The sequence below is a fragment of the Papio anubis genome, chromosome 16, assembly GCF_008728515.1.
Source record: "Papio anubis isolate 15944 chromosome 16, Panubis1.0, whole genome shotgun sequence".
NCBI lineage: Eukaryota > Metazoa > Chordata > Mammalia > Primates > Cercopithecidae > Papio > Papio anubis.
Window position 1 is genome coordinate 38,262,374 of NC_044991.1, and position 22,097 is coordinate 38,284,470.

General features: G+C 42.0%; 1 protein-coding gene across 6 annotated transcripts in view; it reads right to left on the reverse strand.

The window, feature by feature from the left end:
• Window positions 1–22,097, reverse strand: part of CFAP61 (cilia and flagella associated protein 61) — a 303,360-nt gene that overhangs the window by 208,094 nt on the left and 73,169 nt on the right. For all 6 annotated transcript variants that reach the window (XM_017945056.2, XM_017945053.2, XM_017945054.2 and 3 more), the window contains one exon: window positions 817–908. In XM_017945056.2, coding sequence (XP_017800545.1) covers window positions 817–908 — 92 coding nt within the window. The remainder of the gene's footprint in view (window positions 1–816; window positions 909–22,097) is intronic.

The following is a 22,097-nucleotide window of genomic DNA, read 5'->3' on the forward strand; positions in this document are numbered from 1 at the left end:
AAAGACTTGGGAAGTCTTCTGGCTCCTCCTGCCCTGCGTTGTGTCGTAGAAGCTCTGTCAAGGCAGTCAGCTGGGGCAGCCACAGGATTCGCTTGGATTGTCTCCCATCTCCCAGGCATCGCTGGCCTTTGTTACAGTGATGAACAGTGTTTCCTATATTTTAGCTACATTTTGGTTATTTTAGGCAGGAGAATAAATCCAGTCTCTGTTACTGCACCTTAGCATAAAAAGAACGCTGCACTTAAACACACACACACACACACACACACACACACACACAAACTAATTCCATTCATCAGCTTCATTTCCATCAATCTAATCCATGCATATAATCTTCTTTAAAAGATTCAGGTCTCCCCTGAGTCCCCTCTTTGCTGGGAGGAGACTTTTCTGGGAGATGGGGCAGGTGTTTCTGTGTTTGCTGGGCCCAGTCAGGGAAGGAAGGAAAATGCTGTCCCATTTGAGTATGCAGATAGGGTGTCAGTCTCTTCAGAAAGGCTGTATTTCCCAGTGAGTTTAAATGAGCAGTTTTATCTGGCTCAGCCTTCTGAAGTCAGGGAGCAAGGTAGGGAAAGGCGGACATTCTGTTCTGACCTGCGTTTTGGAGCATACCAGTGAGGCTTTGATATGTCCGTTACAAACACAGAGGCCTCTGTTGCCCCCAGCTCATGGTGTGCTTACTGCTAGTGAGGCCTTTTCTGCATCAGGCATTAGAACTTCTCAGTAGTGATCCCAGCCCCAGAGATGCCCCTGATGTCACAAGTAGCCCCCAGGCCCATCCCCCTACCCTAGGCATGGAAGGATGGTCTCTCTCACCTGGATGTTTTCCATGGTATCCGGAAAGACAGGTTCCTGCGACTCCTCGACTATTTTTTGGGAACCCTGGCTGCTACTCCTGAGCTCAGCATCTTTGAGAGAAGGGATAGAATAATGACAGAAAATAGACGATAAATATCTGCAGAACCACAGGAAATTAGACAGCATGGTCACATGTTTTTAAGCTACAATAGATCTGAAGAATTTTATTCTAGAGAGCAGTACCTTGAGGTAGGAAGAGCAGGTTTCTGCAGCCCACCCGGATTTTGACACTGAGGAGGGATCCTGGGCTAGTTCCTCCCTCCCTCCACCTCTCTGTGCCCTTATCCACATGATGCTGCCCAGGGGAGTTGTGGAGATGGGAAGATGGGCAATGGACCTGGCCCAGGCCTGGGCGGCAGGAGGCCCTCAACCTCTGCCAGGCCCTGGGCAATGGGATCCTTTGATAGCAGCCCCTTTTGAAGTTTACAAACAATGGGTTATCAGCTTCCTCAATGGTGGGCTTTGAAATGATCTGCAGGCAGAAGGTGGAAAAGGCCACAGTGAGTTACATCAGTGTTAGCTGAATGCCAAGGTTTAGCACAAGGGCTGCTTTCTCTTTGTTTGGAAAGACTGTGAACTCATGTTCTGCCAGTGGTCACAATGCTCACTTTTTATTTTGTAATAGAAATTATTTTCAAGAAGAACTGGAGCTGAGCATTGGTGTTTCGGTAAGTTCTGGAAAGTCAATAATCAGGGTAGCTTAGGCTTCATGTATTTAACCTTTACTAAAAATTACAGAAGAAAAAAAAATTCCCATTTTGTCTAAAAAGGTCTTTCTTCCTCCTCCTCCCCTCCTTTCTTTCTCTTTTGAAATCTCTCCGTGCCTAAAGAGGGCGACCTGGGAGAAGACATCATTGGAGGATGTCCTCTCTTTTGTGCCTCACCTAGTGTCTGCCCTGCTGGGGGTTCTCAGCCATGACATCTGCTCTCAGCCTCTGAGCCTCAGCTCAGAGCAGCCCTAGGATGCCCTGCTCATAGCTGCCCCTCCCCAGAAGTGCTGCCATAGAAGCAGGAAGGACCCTGGGCCCGCTGAAGGCTCCAGAGACTGCTGCTGCCACCGCGAGTGTGGGCATGCTGCTCTGCCTTCTTGTTTTCAAGCATCACATCAGACACTGCAGGGCCAGAGCAGCCAGGATCCTCTCTGCTTCCTCCTCTCCCATGGTGTTCTTCTAGTGCCAGCTACGACAATGGCCCCTGCAGATGCCTCTCAACCCCAAATATCTGGGTCGCTAATGTGTTAGGCCTACTTCTGGCAAAGATATAGGTAAGTGAATGAAATTCTAAGAGAAAAATGAGATACCCAGGGAAGTGTAAATGGCATAGTTGGAGAGGTACATAATGTTGAAGGCACAATGAGACAGAGAGTCACATCCTAGCATGAAAAAGCAGCTCTTTTGGCATGAAGAGAAAATGTCCTGAGAAGAGAGGGTAAAGCACTTAGAATCCCTCTTCCGAAGAAAGATGCTTTGAGGGAAAACAAAAACTGTCGTATCTCTAGCTCCTGATCTGTCCTGCACCCTGCAGAATTTTCCAAATAAGACTATCTGGGGTTTCTAGCATTCTCATCATGACAAGAGCAGCATATTTTTTAGCTAATTAACTTTGTTGTTGAGATTAACACATATATGAAAAGTGTACAGCTCAGGGAATTTCTACCTATGTCTATTCCTGAACAACAACCACCTATAAAAATACAAAAAACTGGCTGGTCACAGTGGCTCACACCTGTAATCCCAGCACTTCAGGAGGCCAAGGCAGTTGGATTACCTGAGGTCAGGAGTTCAAGCCCAGCCTGACCAACATGATGAAACCCTGTCTCTACTAAAAACACAAAAAAGTAGCCAGGCATGGTGGTACACACCTGTAATCCCAGCTACTCGGGAGAGGCAGGAGAATCACTTGAACCTGGGAGGCGGAGGTTGCAGTGAGTCAAGATTGTGCTACTGCACTACAGCCTAGATGACAGAGTAAGACTCCAACTCAAAAAAAAAAAAAAAAAAAGGAAAAAAAAGAACATATAAAACATTTCTAGCACCCAGAAGTTTGCCTCATCTCCCCATCCAGTCAATACTCCTCTCGAAGTTACTCGCTCTTCCAACTTTTACTATCATTGATTACTTTTGCTCAGCAGCAAACTTGTGAATTAAAAAAACTTATTATCAGTAATTACCTATTTCAATGTATTAAAAATATATTTCTTTCCTATTTTAAGTTTGAAGAACTACAAAAAATGCAACTAAAAGTAGACATTCACTGTGCATGCTTCTTTTATAATTAGGAAAAGATTATTAAAAAGTTAAAAGTCTTAAAGACTGGATTAGATTTTCAGTAAACGAATAATCCTGGTGACTTAACTGCCAATCGTCTGATGTTCGTGAGACAGTTACCAACTACAAAGACTAATTGCTGTGACTAAACTGTTGTGAGGTGTTGCAGTTAATTATTAAGCAGCTGCCACGTTCATCCCTAGAGGTGACTGCATTTCAGAACTGGGCAAGGTGAAGCTGGATCTCTCTCCAGTGTCTCTGGGGTCTTACGAAGTTTAATGAGTGAATGTTCATAATGCCCCTTGAGATCCTCAGATGTGAGGTGCTATCCTGGGGAAAGCTGAGGCAGTGGTATTATGTAACACATGACTAAAAATACAACTGAAGCTGCAGATTTAATTGTTATTTTATGGTTTATACCATCTAAGTAATTTAGAAGTCATGAACTATTGGTTTACTCTAGTGGGAGTAAGGGCACAATTTGTCAGGACTTTCTTTCTAAGTGAGACTGCTTGTCTGAAGCAGGTTTACCATGAAGCTAATAAAGCTAGAGGTTCAGGCATCTTCCCAGCACAGGTCCCTCCAAGGCACAGCATCTAATGCTGCATTCATCATTTTGCATTACTATCCTTAAAAAGGGCCCCTGAATGGGTCAGACTTTAGGTCCCACAAGACTCTGGATCTACCCCGCTCCTTATCGAATAGGAATAATCCATACAGAGTATAAAATAATAATACATGTTGAGGGCTTCAGGAATAAATAATAATATAATTTTGTGCTTTTTACATTTATTTTAAATATCCATCAAAAATCTTAATTTTTGTGTGATGAAATAAATTGATTCTAAAAGAGCAAATATGGAGAAACAGTAAGCAAAAATTTAAGAAAGATGAACAAAAAGAGGGCCATATTCCCAAATGAATATTGAGACATTATAAAGACATAGTTATTAAAACAGAGAGTTACTGGGGCAAGAACAGAACAGAATGAAAGCCAGAAATAGACCTAGACAGTTATGAAATGTTGATATATGATGAAAGTGGCATTTCAAATTAGGGGGGAAAGAACAAACTGTATAACAAATAGTGTTGGAGGAGGTGAAGCAAAATTATCAAATAGAAGCTCCCACCGATCATCCTCCCCGCAGGAACACAAAATTTAACAATTACATACACAACAAAGCACCGTCATAAGAACCAAAAATCAGGGGAGCGATCGCAGTATCTGGTTTTTCACTTCATATAACTGAAAGAGGCACTGAAGAGGGCAGGAAAGGCAGTCTTGAATTGCCAACACTAACTTTTCCCCATTCCCCTGGCAGTAGCCATGTGCTGTGGAAAATCTGTACACTCGGGGAGAGAAAGTGCAGTGATTGTGGGACTTTGCAATGGAATGCAGTGCTGTCTACACCAGGCAGAACTCAGCTGGCACCCCGAGAGGGAGCATTTGCATCTGCCCTAGCCAGAGGGGAACCACCCATCCTGGTGGTTGGAACCTGAGTTCTGGCAAGCCTCGCCACCACAGGCAAAAGTGCTCTGGGGTCCTAAATAAACTTGAAAGGCTGTTTAGGCCACAAGGACTGAGCTACCAGACTTAGGGGACATGCAACCTAGTAAAACACCAGCTGGATGTGCTAAAAGGGTGTTTGCGTTACCCCACCCCTAATCCCAGGCACCGCAGCTCGCAGCTCCAAAAGAGACTCCAACTCCTTCCTTCCGCTTGAAAAGAGGAGAGGGGAGTGAAGAGGACTTTGTCTTGTAACTTGGATACCAGCTCAGCCACAGTAGGATAGGGCACCTGGCGGAGTCACAAGGTCCCTATTCCAGGCCCTGGCTCCTGGATGACATTTCTAGACACATCCTGGACTGGAAGGCAAGCTGCTGCCTTGACATGAAGGACCCAGTCCTAGTAGGATTCATCACGTGCTGACTAAAGAGCCCCTGCGCTCTGAATAATCAGCAGCAGTAGCCAGGTAGTACTCGCCATGGACCTTTGGTGAGACTAAGAGCTGTGCTGACTTCAGGTGTGACCAGCACATTCTCAGTTGTAGCGGCTACGAGAGACCACTTCTGCTTGAGGAAAGCAGAGGAAAGAGTAAAGGGGACTTTGTCTTGAGCTTGGGTGCCAGTTTGGCCACACTGGGGAGGAGCACCAAACAGGCTCTTAGGGTCCCTAATTCCAGGCTTTGGCTCTTGAATGGCATCTCTGGACCTACTATGGGCCAGTGGAAGAGCCCACTGCCCTGAAGGGTGAGTCCCAGGCCTGAAAGCATTCACTCAAGCTGACAGAAGAGCCCCTGGGCCTTAAGTGAACATCAGCAGTGCTCTGGTCATACCCCTGTGGCCTGCAGTGGTGGTGGGCATGGGGAGAGACTCCTTTGCATGGGAAAAGGGGAGGGAAGAGTGGAAAGTACTTTGCCTAGTGCTGTCAGAGTCAGCTCAGCTGCAGTAGAATAGAGCACCAGGTAGATTTCTAAGGTTTCCTACTCCTGACCCTGGCTCCCAGATAGCATCTCTGGACCTCCGTAGGGCCGGGGAACTTGTTGCCCTTCAGGGAAGGACACAGGCCTGGGTGGTTTCATCACCTGCTTATTGCAGAGCCCTAGGGCCTTGAAAGAATGTAGGCAGTGGCCAGGTAGCGGTTACAGTGGGCCTTGGGCAAGACCCAGTGCTGTGCTGGCTTAAGGTTTGACCCTGTGCAGTCACAGTGGTGGTGGCCACAAGGGTGGTTTGTGTCACCCCTCCCCCAGCTTCAGGTGGCTCAACACAGAGAGAGAGACTCCATTTGTTTGAGAGAAAGTAAAGGAAGAGAATAAGAATCTCTGCCTGTTAATCCAGAGTATTCTTCTGGATCTTATCTAAGACCACCAAGGTGGTACCTCTACAAGTCTGCAAGAACCAAAATGTTACTGGGCTCTGAGTATACCCATAATGCAGATACAGATGCAGTGACCAAAAACTTAGTTCACAATATCCAAGTTCCTTTGAACACCTCGAAAGCCTTCCCAAGAAGGAAAAGTACAAACAAGTCCAGATTGCAAAGACTATAATAAATATCTAACTCTTCAGTGCCCAGACACTGACAAACATCCACCTGCATTAAACCTATCCAGGAAAACATAACTTCGCCAAACTAACTAAATAAGGCACCAAGGACCAATCTCAGATGGAGAATTCAAAATAGCTGTTTTGAGGAAAACTCAAAGAAATTCTAGATAACACAGAGAAGGAATTCAAATCCTATCAAATAAATTTAACAAATAATTTGAAATAATTTAAAAAATAATGCAGAAATTCTGGAGGTGAAAAATGCAACTGACATAATGAAAAATGTATCAGAGTCTCTTAATTGCAGAATTGATCAAGCAAAAGAAAGAATTAGTGGGCCTGAAAAAAGGCTATTTGAAAATATACAATCAGAGGACACAAAAGAAAAAAGAATAAAAAAGAAGGAAGCACGCTTACAGGATCTAGAAAAATAGCCTCAAAGGGACAAATCTGAGTTATCACCCTTAAAGAAAAGGTGGAGAAAGAGAGAGGGATACAAGTTTATTCAAGGGGATAGTAACAGAGAACGTCCCAAACCTAGAGAAAGATATCAATATTCCAGTCTAAGAAGTATAAACACCAAGTAGATTTAACCCAAAGAAGACTACCTCAAGGCATTCAATAATCAAACTCCCAAAGGTCAAGGGTAAAAAAAGGGACCCTAAAAGCATCAAGAGAAAAAAAACAAATAATATACAAAGCAGCTCCAATACGTCTGGCAGCAGACTTTTCAGTGGATACCTTGCAGGCCAAGAAAGACTGGCATAACATATTTAAAGTGCTGAAGAAAAAAAAAACTCTTATCCTAGAATAGTATATCTGGCAAAAATATCCTTCAAACGTGAAAGAGTAATAAAGACTTTCCCAGACAAAAGATATTTCATCAATACCAGACCAGTCCTACAAGAAATGTTAAAGGAAGTTCTTCAATCTGAGAGAAAAGGACATTAATAAGCAATAAGAAACCATCTGGGGGGCGGAGCAAGATGGCCGAATAGGAACAGCTCCAGTCTCCAACTCCCAGCCATGGCGACTTACAGAGGCCGGTGATTTCTGCATTTTCAACTGAGGTACTGGGTTCATCTCACACTGGGGAGTGCGGACTGGTCGGTGCTGGTCAGCTGCTGGGCGACCAGCGAGCTGAAGCTGAGGCGAGAGCATCGCCTCACCTGGGAAGCGCCAAGGGGAAAGAGTCCTTTTCCTGGCCAGGAGACTGAGACACACAACACCTGGAAAATCGGGTAACTCCCACCCCAATATTGCGCTTTTAAGCAAACAGGCACACCAGGAGATCATATCCCACACCTGAGGAGGGTCCCACGCCCGCAGGAGCCTCCCTCATTGCTGCCTTACAGCAGTCTGTGATCTACCCGACAGAAGGCAGCTTGGCGAGGGCTGGGAGGAGCCCATATTGCTGGGAAGCAAGTAGATAAACAAAGCTGCTGGGAAGCTCAACTGGGTGGAGCTCACAGCAGCTCAGGAAACCTGCCTGTCTCTGTAGACTCCACCTGCAGGGGACAGGGCACAGCTACACAACAACAAGCAACAACAACAAAAGCAGCAGGAAACCTCTGCAGACGCAAACGACTCTGTCTGACAGCTTTGAAGAGAGCAGTGGATCTCCCAACACGGAGGCTGAGATCACGAGGGAACGGACCCAGACTGCCTGCTCAAGTGGGTCCTGACCCCTGAGTAGCTAACTTGGAGACATCCCCACTAGGGGGCAGTCTGACACCCACACCTCTGGGGTGAATTGCACCCCCTGAGGAAGCTTCCAAAGCAGAATCAGACAGGTACACTCGCTGTTCCAGAAGCCAGTCTATCTTCTGCAGCCTCTGCTGCTGATACAGGCAAACAGGGTCTGGAGTGGACCTCAAGCAATCTCCAACAGACCTACAGCTGAGGGTCTGACTGTTAGAAGGAAAACTATCAAACAGGAAGGACACCTACACAAAACCCCATCAGTACATCACCATCATCAAAGACCAAGGAGGCAGATAAACCAGATGGGGAAAAAGCAGGGCAGAAAAAGCTGGAAATTCAAAATAAGAGCACATCTCCCCGGCAAAGGGCGCAGCTCGCCGCCAACAACGGATCAAGCTGGGCCGGAGAATGACTTTGTGAGATGAGAGAAAGAAGGAGCTTCAGTCCATCAAATTTCTCAGAGCTAAGGAGAATTATGTACCAAGCAAAACCGTCTTGAAAAAAAGTGGAAATTAATGACTCGGTAATTAATGCAAAGGTCATAAGCAAATAGAAAGAGATGAAAAGCATGACCACAATGCATGACTCGTCACAAGCTTCAGTAACCGACTTCGATCAACTGGAAGAAATTATCAGCGATTGAAAGGATCAATAGATAAATAAACGAAATATGGGATTATCTCCGTTAAATCTGGTCAGATTACCCTAAAGGTAAAGGCATCGGTCAGTTGGAAAGAAGCTTACTCTTCAAGGATATCATCAGGAGAACTTCCCAACCTGCCTAGTAGGGCAGGCCAACATTCAAATCCAGAAACACAGAGAATGCCACAAGATACTCCTCGAGAAGAGCAACTCAAGACACATAATTGCCAGATTCACCAAAAGTTGAAATGAAGGAAAAATCTTGGAAAGGGCAGCCAGAGGAAAGGTCGGGTTACCCACAAAGGAAGCCCATCAGACTCACAACAGATCTCTCGGCAGAAACTCTACAAGCCAGAGAGAGTGGGGGCCAATGTTAGCATTCTAAAGAAAGAATTTTTAAACCCAGAATTTCATATCCAGCCAAACTAAGTTTCATAGGTGATGAAGGAGAAATAAAATCCTTTACAAAGATAAGCAAATGCTTAGAATTTTTTTGTCACCACCAGGCCACTGCCTTACAAGAGACCCTGGAAGGCACTCCAGCAGCCAGGAAGAAAGAGGGAACCAAGCCAGGTACCAGCCATTGCAGCAATGCACCAAAAGTCATAAAGAGACCATCCAGGGGCTAAGGGAAGAAACTGCATCAACTAGTACTTGAGCAAAATAACCAGTTAATATCATAATAGGGATCAGGTTCACACATAGCAATCTTAACCTTAAATGTAAAATGGACTAAATGCTCCAATGAAAAGACACAGACTGGCAAACTGGATAAAGGAGTCAAGACCCATCAGTCTGCTGTATTCAGGAGACCCATCTCACACGCAGAGACATACATAGGCTCAAAATAAAGGTGGAGGAAGATTGCAAGCAAATGAACAAAAAGCAGGGAGTTTACCAGTCTGGTCTCTGATAAAACAGACTTTTAAACCATCCAAAGATCCAAGAGAGAGAGACAAAGAAGGCCATTACACCAATGGTAGGGATCAATTCAGCAGGAAGAGCTAGCTTATCCTAAATATATATGCAGCTGGGAGCACCCAGATTCATAAAACAGTCTCCATCATAATGGTGTCAAGATAATGAGCATCTATAGAACTCTCCACCCCAAATCAGCTTAGAATATACATTCTTCTCAGCACCCACATCGTACTTGCTCCAAAATTGACCATATAATTTAGGAAGTAAAGCGCCACCAACAAATGTATAAGACAGAAATGACTGTCTCTCAGACCACAGTGCAATCAAACTAGAACTCAGGACTAGAAACTCAATCAAAACCGCTCAACTACATGGAAACTGAACAACCTGCTCCTGAATGACTGGTACATAACAGAAATGAAGGCAGAAATAAAGATGTTCTTTGAAACCAATGAGAACAAAGATACAACATACCAGAATCTCTGGGACACATTTAAAGCAGTGTGTGGGGAAGTTATAGCACTAAATGCCCACAAGAAGCGGGAAAGATCCTGCAAAATTGACCTCTAACATCGCCAATTAAAAGAACTAAGAAGAAGCAAGAGCAAACACATTTGAAAGCTAGCAGAAGGCAAGGAGAAATGCTTAAGATCAGGCAAGAACTGAAGGAGATAGAGACACAAAAAAACCCTCAAAAATCAATGAATCCAGGGTTGGTTTTACAGAAAAGATCAACAAAATTGACAGACCAAAGAAGAAAAGAGAATAATCCGTCGGCCTTAATTAAAATGATAAAGGGATATCACCACCATTTACACAAATACAAACTACCATCAGAATACTATAAACACCTCTACGCAAATAAACTGGAAAACCTAGAAGAAATGGATAATTTCCTGGACACTTACACTCTTCCAAGACTAAACCAGGAAGAAGTTGAATCCCTGAATAGACCAATAGTAGGCTCTGAAATTGAGGCAATAATTAATAGCCTACCAAACAAAAAGTCAGGACCAGATGGATTCTGGCTGAATTCTACCAGAGGGTATAAGGAGGAGTTGGTACCATTCCTTCTGAAACTATTCCAATCAATAGAAAAAGAGTCCTCCTAGCACTCATTTTATGAGATAACATCATCCTGATACCAAAGCCTAACAGAGACACAACAAAAAGAGAATTTACTAGACCAATATCCCTGATGAACATCGTGCAAAAATCCTCAATAAAATACTGGCAAACGGATTCAACAACATCAAAAGCTTATCCACCATGATCAAAGTGGGCTTCATCCCTGGGATGCAAAACAGTTCAACATTAGCAAATCAATAAAACATAAATCCAAGCATGCTCCAAGCAGAGACCAAAGACAGAACCATGATTATCTCAATAGATGCAGAAAAGGCTTTGACAAAATTCAACAGCCTTCATGCTAAAAGCAACTCAATAAATTCAGTGATGGAACGTACCTCAAAATAATAAGAGCTATTTATGAGAATGACCCACAGCCAATATCATACTGAATGGGCAAAACTGGAAAAATTCCCTTTGAGAGCTGGCACAAGACAGGGATACCTCTCTCACCATATTCCAACATAGTGTTGGAAGTTCTAGCTACAGGGCAATTGAGCCCAAGAAATCAGGAGTATTCAGTTAGGAAAAAGAAAAGTCAAAATTGTCCCCTGTTTGCAGATGACATGATTGTATATTTAGAAAACCCCATTGTCTCAGCCCAAAATCTCCTTAAGCTGATAAGCAACTTCAGCAAAGTCTCAGGATACAAAATTAATGCAAAATACAAGCATTCTTATACCAATAACAGACAAACCTGAGCCAAATCATGAATGAACTTCCATTCTGGGTAAGCTAAAGAGAATCAAATACCCTAGGAATCCAACTTACAAAGTTCTTAAGGACCTCTTCAGGAGAGACACAAACCACTGCTCCAGTGAAATAAAAGAGGACACAAACAAATGGAAGAACATACCATGCTCATGGATAGGAAGAATCAATAATGTGAAAATGGCCATCCTGCCCAAGGTAATTTATAGATTCAATGCCATCCCATCCAGCTACCAATGAGTTTCTTCTAGAATTGGAAAAAAAACTGCTTTAAAAGTTCATATGGAGACAAAAGGCCCGCATCTCCAAGACAATCCTAAGTCAAAAGAACAAAGCTGGGAGGCATCACGCTACCCAGGCTTCAAACTATACTACAAGGCTACAGTAACCAAAACAGCACATGGTACTGGTACCAAAACAGAGATATAGACCAATGGAACAGAACAGAGTCCTCAAATAATACCACACATCTACAGCTATCCTGATCTTTGACAAACCTAGAGAAACAAGAAATGGGGAAAAAGGATTCCCTATTTAATAAATAGTGCTGGAAAAATTGGCTAGCCATGAGGTAGAAAGCTGAAACTGGATCCCTTTCCTTGCACTCCTTATACGAAAGTGAATTCAAGATGGATTAGAGACTTAAATGTTAGACCCTGTACCATAAAATCCTAGAGAGGAAAACCTAGGTAGTACCATTCAGGACATAAGAGCATGGCAAAGACTTCATGTCTAAAAACACCAAAAAGCAACAGCAGCAAAAGCTAAAATTGACAAATGGGATCTGAATTAAACTAAAAGAGCTTCTGCACAGCAAAGAAAACTACCATCAGTGAGGAGCAGGCAGCCTACAGAATGGGAGAAAATTTTTTGCAATCTACTCATCTGACAAAGGAGCTATATCAGAACCTACAAGAACTCAAACAAATTTACAAAGAAAAAAACAAACAACCCCATCAAAAGTGGGCAAAGGATATATGAAAACGAAGACATTTCTCAAAGAAGACATTCATACAGCCAACAGACATATGAAAAATGCTCATCATCACTGGCCATCAGAGAAATGCAAATCAAAACCACAATGAGATACCATCACACCAGTTAGAAGATGGCAGTCATTAAAAAGTCCAGAGAGCAACAGGTGCTGGAGAGGATGTGGAGAAATGGAACACTTTACACTGTTGGTGGGATTGTAAACTAGTTCCAGCCATTATGGAAAACGTGGCGTTTCACTCAAGGGATCTCTAGAACTAGATGTACCATATGACCCAGCCATCCCATTACTGGGGATATACCCAAAGTTATAATTATGCTGAGAACACATGCACACGTATGTTTATTGCGGCACTATTCTAATAAGCAAAGACTTGGAATCAACCCAAATGTCCATCAAGTGACAGATTGGATTAAGAAAATGTGGCACATATACACACCATGAATACTATGCAGCCATAAAAAAGGATGAGTTTCGTCCTTTGGCAGGGACATAAGATGCAGCTGGAAACTCATCATTCCTTATGAAACTATCCACAGAACAAAACCAAACACGCGTGTTCTTTACTCATAGGTGGGAACTGGTGCAATGAGATCACTTGGACTCAGGAAGGGGCAGCATCACACACCGGGGCCTATCATGGGGAGGGAGGGGGAGGATTGCATTGGGAGTTATACCTGATGTAAATGACGAGTTGATGGGTGCAACAGACCAACATGGCACAGAGTATACATATGTAACAAACCTGCGTTATGCACATGTACCCTACAACTTAAAAGTATAATAATAATAAATAGAATTAAAAAACCATCTGAAGGTACAAAACTCATTGGTAATAGCAAATACACAGAGAAGCACAGACTATTACAACACTGTAATTACATTATGCAAACTACTCATATATTAAGTAGAAAGATGAAAAGATGATCATAAATAATAACTACAATGTTTCAAGACATAGTACAATAGGATATAAATAGAAACAACAAGAAAGCCAGGAGACAAAGTGTAGAGTTTTTTAGTTTTATTTTTGCTTGTTAGTTGCTGTTTGTTTATGCAATCACTGTTAAGTTGTCATCAGTTTAAAATAATGGGTTATATTATTTTCAAGCCTCATGGTACCCTCAAATCTAAAAACATACAATGGATACACAAAAAAAAGAAAAAGAAAAAGTTAACATTGAGCACAGACAATTCTTTCAAGGAGTTTTTTCTGAAGAGTGAATAAGTCCTTATTTCTTGACATGTTTTTATGCCTTGGTTGGCCTCATTCCCTTTTGTCTTCATAATTGTGTAAGTTTCCTGTTGCTGCTGTAAAAAATTACCACTCACTTAGTGGCTTAAAACAACAGTAATTTATTATCTCACAATTCTAGAGATAAGAAGTTGGAAATCAGTATCCCTGGGCTGAAATCAAGGTGTCAGCAGGCCTATGCTCACTCCAGAGGCTCTAGGGGAGAACCCGTTCCTTGTTTCTTCCAGTTTCTGTTGACTTTGGCATTCCTTGACTCGTTATGCCATTCCAATGTGATTCCATAATCACACTGCCTTTTCCTTTTCTGTCTTTATTATCTCCCTCTGTCTCTCCCTAATCACAGGACGCCTGTGATAGCATTTAAGGCCCCATAAATAATCCAGGATAAACTCCTCATCTCAAGATCCTTAATCGCAACTACAGAGACCTTTCAAAAAAAAAAAAAAAAAGGTAACATTTACAGGTTCCAGAGATTATACAAGGGTGTCTTTAGTGAGGCCATTCTTCTCTCTACTTTAATAGGCACCTGTGGCTGACTGAATGCAGGGTATTTATCCAAATGCTTACTAGGAAGGTCAAACTCTCTACCTGTCCAAATCAGAAATGTTATCATCTCAGCATCTTCATCAAATAATCCATTCACTCTTATTAATCTCATCTCACAAAATGGCTCCACCATCTACCCAGTTTCTGAAATCACCCTTGATAATCCCCTTTTCCACAACCTCCTTTCCCTATATCCAATAAAATATCAAGTTCCATTAACTCTCTAAAATATCTCCCAGGTCTATTCCACAGTTACTGTTCTGGTTCAATCCCTCCTCATCTCCTTCCTGGACACCACAGTGGCCTTTGCAAAGTCTTCCTGCGAACTAGAAACTGACCATGTAATGCTTTCTAATTAAATATTTCCAATGGTTCATCATCACATATTACCGATGTAATAGAATAGAATCTAAACTCTCTTGCAAGGCATGCAAGGCCTTGATTGCCTGGCCTCAGTTCTCCTGTCCTGCTTTGTCTCCCGCCACTCCCTCACTTGATGCTCCAGCAACACTGAAGTGTACTTTCCCGCAATAAGCCATGGTCTTGAATATCTCCTTATTCTACACTCTTTGATATCACTGCTAGGAAAATCTTTCTGCTTATTCACCTAGAAAGCTCCAATTTGCTTTGAAGTTTTACTCAAAAGCTTTGAGGTCTACAAAGTCTATGTAGAGGCTATGAAGTCTATGTGGATGCTCTCAAGATGATTTAGGTGTAATTCTGCTCTGGTCCCACCACAATCTTCTATCCTTCAAGACAATTATGTTATTGTAAAGTTGTCTTGCATGTTTATCTTGTCATCAGCTGGTACTGGACTCACTATATACTAGACTATGTTCCTAAAGTCTAGCATATGGGATGCACTCAGTATTTGTTTAATGACTGAATGAACAGCAAGAGGTTGATAATAAAGTCCACAATGATACAAAGAAAGATATTAGGCAGGTTGCAAGAAAGAAGGACAAAGGGCTTTTCTCACATTTTTCTTTTTTTTTTTTTTTTTTTGAGACGGAGTCTCGCTCTGTCGCCCAGGCTGGAGTGCAGTGGCTGGATCTCAGCTCACTGCAAGCTCCGCCTCCTGGGTTCACGCCATTCTCCTGCCTCAGCCTCCCAAGTAGCTGGGACTACAGGCGCCCCCCACCTCGCCCGGCTAATTTTTTGTATTTTTTAGTGGAGACGGGGTTTCACCGTGTTAGCCATCATGGTCTTGATCTCCTGACCTCGTGATCCGCCCGTCTCGGCCTCCCAAAGTGCTGGGATTACAGGCTTGAGCCACCGCGCCCGGCCCTCTCACATTTTTCAATGAAACTCCTCCTACTTGGGATGTGGCGTACACTCCAGGCCATCCAGTACAATACACTTGAGCTTAATATACAGACAATTCCCAAATCACTGTCTTGAGATGAGACTTGAGATGAGGTCTTAGCCTCCTCCAGGAAAAGATACCATTTCCCCATTCTCATTGTATCACAAATCAGGGGACCAATCTTACATTGAAGTTTGTCTCTCCTTAAGAAGGCCATGACAAAAGTCTTCAGCATTCTTCTTTTTGTGTGTGAACATGGATTGCAATGATGACTCTGATTCTTTATATTCCCTGTTTTTAGGCCCTTTGCCCCATGTAGTCCCCTCTCACTCTGATTCTGGGTTTAATCATGTAACCTGCTTGGACAAGTGACAGATGTTAGTTCAAAGCCTAAGCCTTCTGAGGTCTTGTATGTTCCCATTTGCTCTCTTGTGCCTCTCCATGAGAACCTGCACAAGATAGCCTCCTAAAGGATGAGAGAGATATGGAACACAGCCAAGGCCTGACTAGATCAGCTGTCAGCCAAAATACTCTAAGACATGTGAGTAGACTCAGCCAAGATCAGCAGAGCTGCCTAGCTGACACCAAATGCATGAACAATACATGCTAATTGTGGTATGCCACTGTAGTTTTGTAGTTGTTTGTTAGTAGCATTACTGTGGCAATGGATTATTGATGCAGTTGCAAGAAGTAATAGAATCACCAAAATCCTGAAGCTGATTCTTTGAAAATACCAATTAAATTAACATATCACTGGTGATATTAAGAAAGAATAAAACACCAATAAATGGTACCATAAATGAAACACAGGAATATAGAGGACATGTAGAAAGTAAGATGGTAGATAAAAACCCATAAGAACATTAAATGTAAATGGACTAAATACTTTAATTAAAAGACAGTAATTATGACACTAGATTAAAAACAAAGCCAACCAAACTCAATGCTGTTTATGGGCAACACATCTAAAATATAAGAAAATAGAAAGGGTAAAAATAGAGAGACAGAAAAAAATATGGCATGTAAGTGAAAATCAAAGAAAGCTGATGTGGCCATATTAAAATCAGAAAAAGTAGACTTCAAGACAAAAACATCACTAAAGAAGGAAACTTCATAATTGATAAAAATTTCAAGGAAGATATAATAATTTAAAAATTATGCATTAAATAACATAGACTCCAAATATATAATGAAAAAAATGACAGACAGCCTATGAATAGGAGACAGTAAATCTATAATCAAAGCAGGAGATTTTAACACACCTCTCATGAATTGCTCAAAAAAGTGATAATATCAATAAGGATAAAATATTTGACAACATTATTAGCAAACATGATTGATTTATACAGAACACTGAACCTAAAAATTATGGGATCCACACTATTTTCATGGACTCAAGGAATCTTTACAAAAATGGACCATATGCCTAACAAAGTTGGAAGAATTAAAAACACACACAGTAGGTTCTCTGACTACAATGCAATTAAACTAAAGCCTAGTAAAAAACAAAACAAAACAAAAAACAAGGATATCCTGGACGGATAAAGAAAATGTGGCACATATATACAATGTACTATTATTATTCAGCTTTTAAAAGGAAGGAAAATCTGCAATATTTTATATATTTATATATTGCAAAAATCTGCAATATATAACAATATGGATGAAAGTTGAGGACACTATCTTATGTGAAACGAGCCAGGCATGGAACAAATAATACATAATTCCACTTTTATAAGTTATCTAAAATAGTGAAATTAATAGAAGCAGAGAGTAGAATGGTAGTTGCCAGGAGACTGAGGAGAGAGGAAAATGGGGAGTTGCTATTAAATAGGTATAAACTTTCATTAACACAAGATGAGTTAGTTCTAGAGAACTGCTGTACAACATCTACCTATAGTTAACAATTTTGCATTGAACACTTAAAAATTTGTTGAAAGAGTACCACAATTAAAAATGAAAAAAACAGAACATTTCCATGTGTTTGTTAATAAATAACATTTTAAATAACTCAAGTCAAAGAATATATAAAATGAAATTTCAAACATATGGATAATACATATATTAGTTACATAACAAAACTTGTGGGTTGCAGCTAAGACCAAGAATAGAAGGATATTTATAGTTTAAATACTTATATTAGTACAGAAGAAAAGCTGAAAAATCAATGAGTTAAAGAGTCCATTTAAAATATAAAAAAACAAAAATCAAATAAGCCCAGGAATACAAAAAGGGAATTAATAAAGGAAAGAACAGAAATAAACTTGGTTACAAACTATAGAGAAGGATCAAACAAGCCAAAAGTTGATTTTTTGAAAAGACTAATAAAATTGACAGTAAGACTGTTTAAGAAGAGAAAATGAACACAAATACTCATATCATGAAAACTGAAAAAGGCAACATTACTACTTTGAACATTAAAAGCAGAATAAGGGAAAAATGAAAATGGCTTCAACTTTATCCTAATGCATTTGAAAATGTAAAGAAAATGTATATATTCATATAAAAATTATGAACTACCAAATATAACAAATAGTTATATAACAATTTAAATTATAAACTGCAATTAAAAACCTTCCCACAAAAACTTCAGGTTCCAAAATGGCAGTGTAGAAGCAGGCTGGCTTCACTCCTCCTCCTCACCCACAGAAAACCAAAAACAAATACACAGGACCCAGATTATCACCAGCAACATCCCAGAACTCAAAAATGAGAAAGAGACAGTTCCCAGAGCCACAGAGAAGTGGAAAAACTGAGTAGATGGTAAGAGAATCAGACTTCTATATCTATGACACACTTTCCCCCAATCTGCCCAGCTACAAGTATGTGGAAAATTTCCCTCAACTCACAGTTTTCTACACAGCAAACAGTGATATTGAGGTGGACAATCAGCTTCCCTGCCATCTTGAGTTCCCTGGCAGGAGAACTGTTCCTGCCTCAACTCATGGAAGGCATCACGAGTACATGAAGAAAGAAATATCCATCCCTAAGGACAGCCAGAAACAAAGTGGGGAAGTAGGACTATCATCCTCAGCCATGGAAATTCTGCTCTGTAACTCAAAGGAGACTCCAAATTAGCATGGCAGATCAGCAGCACCAAACTGTAGATTTATTCCATGGTCCCCTGGGCATGAACCCCTAGCTAGCCTTCCCACACTACTGGGATATCCCTTTGGGACCTCCTCCATTCAGGATGGGTGGCACTCTGACCGCTTACTAGAATTGATGCAAACCTGGGCTTAAAGTGCCATCTAGTGCCAAAAAGGAAGCAGCTACCTAGCGGGGGGGGGGGGGGGGGAACAAAATCAACAGGTAAATTACAAAGAATCTGTAAGCAAATATCTCAATAAAAAACAAGCCAGAGGGAGAATGGAACAAATAACTTCAATTGTCCTTCAATTAAACTGTCCTTCATTGCAGGACATAAACACACACCACAAGAAACATCAGGAAACATGGAACTATGGTCCTCTCAAATTGACAAAGCAAGGAGCCAGTGACTGACCCTAATAAGATGGCAGTATGTGAGCTCTATGACCAAGAATTCAAAATAGCAGTTTTAAGGAAACTCAGTGATCTTTTTTTTTTTTTCTTTCTGAGACAGAGTCTCGCCCTGTGGCCCAGGCTGGAGTACATTGGCGTGATCTCAGCTCACTGCAACCTCTGCCTCCCAGGTTCAAGCAATTCTCCTGCCTCAGCCTCCTGAGTAGCTGGGATTAGAGGCACGCACCACCACGCCCAGCTAATTTTTTGTATCTTTAGTAGGGATGAGGTTTCACCATGTTGGCCAGGTTGGTCTCAAACTCCTGACCTCGTGATCCACCTGCCTCGGCCTCCCAAAGTGCTGGGATTACAGGCATGAGCCAACACACCCGGCCACTCAGTGATCTTTAAGATAACACAAAAAAGCAATTCATAAATTTATCAGATAAATTTAACAAAGTAATTGAAATAACAATTTAAAAAATCAAGCAGCTATCTTGGAACTGACAAACACATTTGCTACTGAAAATGTAGCAAAGAAACTGAAAAAATCACTGGAAGCCCTCAAGAGCAGAATGGATCAAGCAGAGGAAAGAATCAGTGAGCTCAAAGACAGGCTATTTGAAAATACATAATCAGAGGACAAAAAAGAAAAAAGAATGAAAACTAACAAAAAACAGGTCTAAGAATTACTAGTGTTCAAGACGTTGAGCAAGAATAGGGGTAGAAAGCTTACTAAAAAAAAAACAAAACAAACAAAAAAACTTTCCAAACTTGAGAAATAGATAAATATCCAGGTACAGGAAGATGAGAGAGCATCAAATAGATTTGACTCAAATAAGACTCCCCCAAGGCATATAATAAACTGATCAAAAGTCAAGAACAAAGAGAGGATCCTAAAAGCAGCAAGGGAAAAGACGCAAGTACAGAGCTCCAACTCATCTGGCAACAGACTTCTTAACAGAAACCATACAGGGTAGGTGGGAGTGAGATGACATTTTCAAAATTGCTGAAATTAAAAAACTTTCTTTGGAGAATACTGTATCCAGCAAACTTGCCCTTTAAATATGAAGGAAAGATAAAAGTCTTCCCCAGATAAACAAAACTTGAGAGAATTTACCACAAACAGACCCATCTTACAAGAAATGTGGAAAGAGTTCTTCAATCTGAAAGAAAATGAAACCAATGATTTGTGCAAAAAGAAAACAACATCTGAAGGTATAAAACACACTGGTAAAATTAAGTACATGGACAAACCCAAAATACTCTAATACTGTACTTAGGGAGTGCAATCTATTCATAACTCTAGTATGACATCCAAAAGAAAAATCTGTCAAAAACAATAATAGTTATATCAACTTGTTAAGAGATAGACAATATAAAAATATGTAAATTGAGACAACCGAAAGTCAAAATCTTGGGGGATGGAGTCAAAGTATAAAGCTTTTTTCCAGATTTTTCTTTGATTTTATTTTTTGTGATTGAAGGTAAGCTGTCATCTTTTAAAAATAATGTGTTATTTCTATAAGGTGTTTTTCATAGGCCTCATGACAACTATAACGCAAAAACCTATCATAGATACACTAAAAATAAAAAGCAGAAGAGTAAGCAATAGTTTGGATCATCATGGTGGATGGGAGGCAGGACTAGATTGCAGCTTCAACTCGGATGGATAAAGCAGCGTGCAGAGGCTTGCGCTGTGAATTTTAGCTCCAGATCAACAGCAAAAACAAACCAGCAATCCTGAGAGGACCCACAGACCCTCTGAAGGAAGCAGACTTCTCCTGCAGGACCTGGGAGACAGCCCAAATACTGTGAGTGGCCCAACTGCGAAAGTGGGAAAGGGAGATCCTCCTCTCCCAAACACACACCCCCATTGAAGAAAATGAAGGTCTGTTTGCAAGAGAAGTTTCCAACCCTGCTGGAAGCTGAGTCAATGTAGAAAGCTGAGTGAAATGCAGGGGTAGAGGAAGCAGTGGGAAAGGCCCTGGGAACTCGCTGGGTCCCCAGGCAGGCCATTCCTGCCTGGCACCACAGGGATCCATCAGGAGGGCAGCCAGAGGAGCAGGGAAAAACACCACAAGAAGAAGGAAATCTCCAGCTGACGTCTGTAACAATTTGAACTGGTGGTGAGAAGGCTTCTGGCCAGAACTCGGGCAGAGGGCGTGAATCCAGTGTGCAGACTCCACAGATGGGGGAAGAACCAAGCCCTTTTCTTTCTCAGCTGGGAGGTGGGCAGCCTGGGGCAAGTTCTCAAGCCCAGCTCGCCCACCACATGGAAACAGACTATTGGGGGGCACAATGGGAATGAGACTGGCCCTTTGGTTTGCATGGGAGCTAGGTGAGGCCTGTGATTGCCAGCTTTCCCTAACTTCCCTGACAACCTGCATGACTCACCAGAGGCAGCCATAATCCTCCTAGGTTTATGTGCAACATAACTCCACTTACCTGGGAACCTCACCCCCATCCCCCACAGCAGCCACAGCAAGACCCGCCCAAGGACAGTCTGAGCTCAGACACGCCTAGCCATGCCCCCTACCTGATGGTCCTTCCCTACCCACCCTGGTAGCTGAAGAAAAAGAGCATATAATTTGGGGAGTTCTAGGGCCCCACCCACCACTGGTTTCTCTCCATACTATCACAGCTGATGCTCTCTGGAAAGCACCACCTCCTGACAGGAGGCCAACCAGAACAAAAATAGAGCATTGAACCACCAAAGCTAAAAACTCTCACAGAGTTCATTTCAACCACACCCCCTCCCACCCCCAACTGCCACCTCCACCGGAACAGGTGCTGGTATCCACTGCTGAAAGACCCACAGATGGTTCACATCGTAGGACTCTATCCAGACAACCCCCAGTACCAGCCCAGAGCCGGGCAGACTTACTGGGTGGCTAGACCCAGAAGAGACATAACAATCACTGCAGTTCAGCTCACAGGAAGCCACATCCATAGGAAAAGGGGGAGAGTACTACATCAAAGGAACACCCTGTGGGACAAGAGAATCTGAACAACAGCCTTCAGCCCTAGACCTTCCCTCTGACAGAGCCTACCCAAATAAGAAGGAACCAGAAAACCAACTCTGGTAATATGACAAAAACAAGGCTCTTTAGCAACCCCCAAAAAATCACACTAGTTCACCAGCAATGGATCCAAACCAGGAATAAATCCCTGATTTACCTGAAACAGATTTCAGGAGGTTAGTTATTAAGCCAATCAGGGAGGCACCAGAGA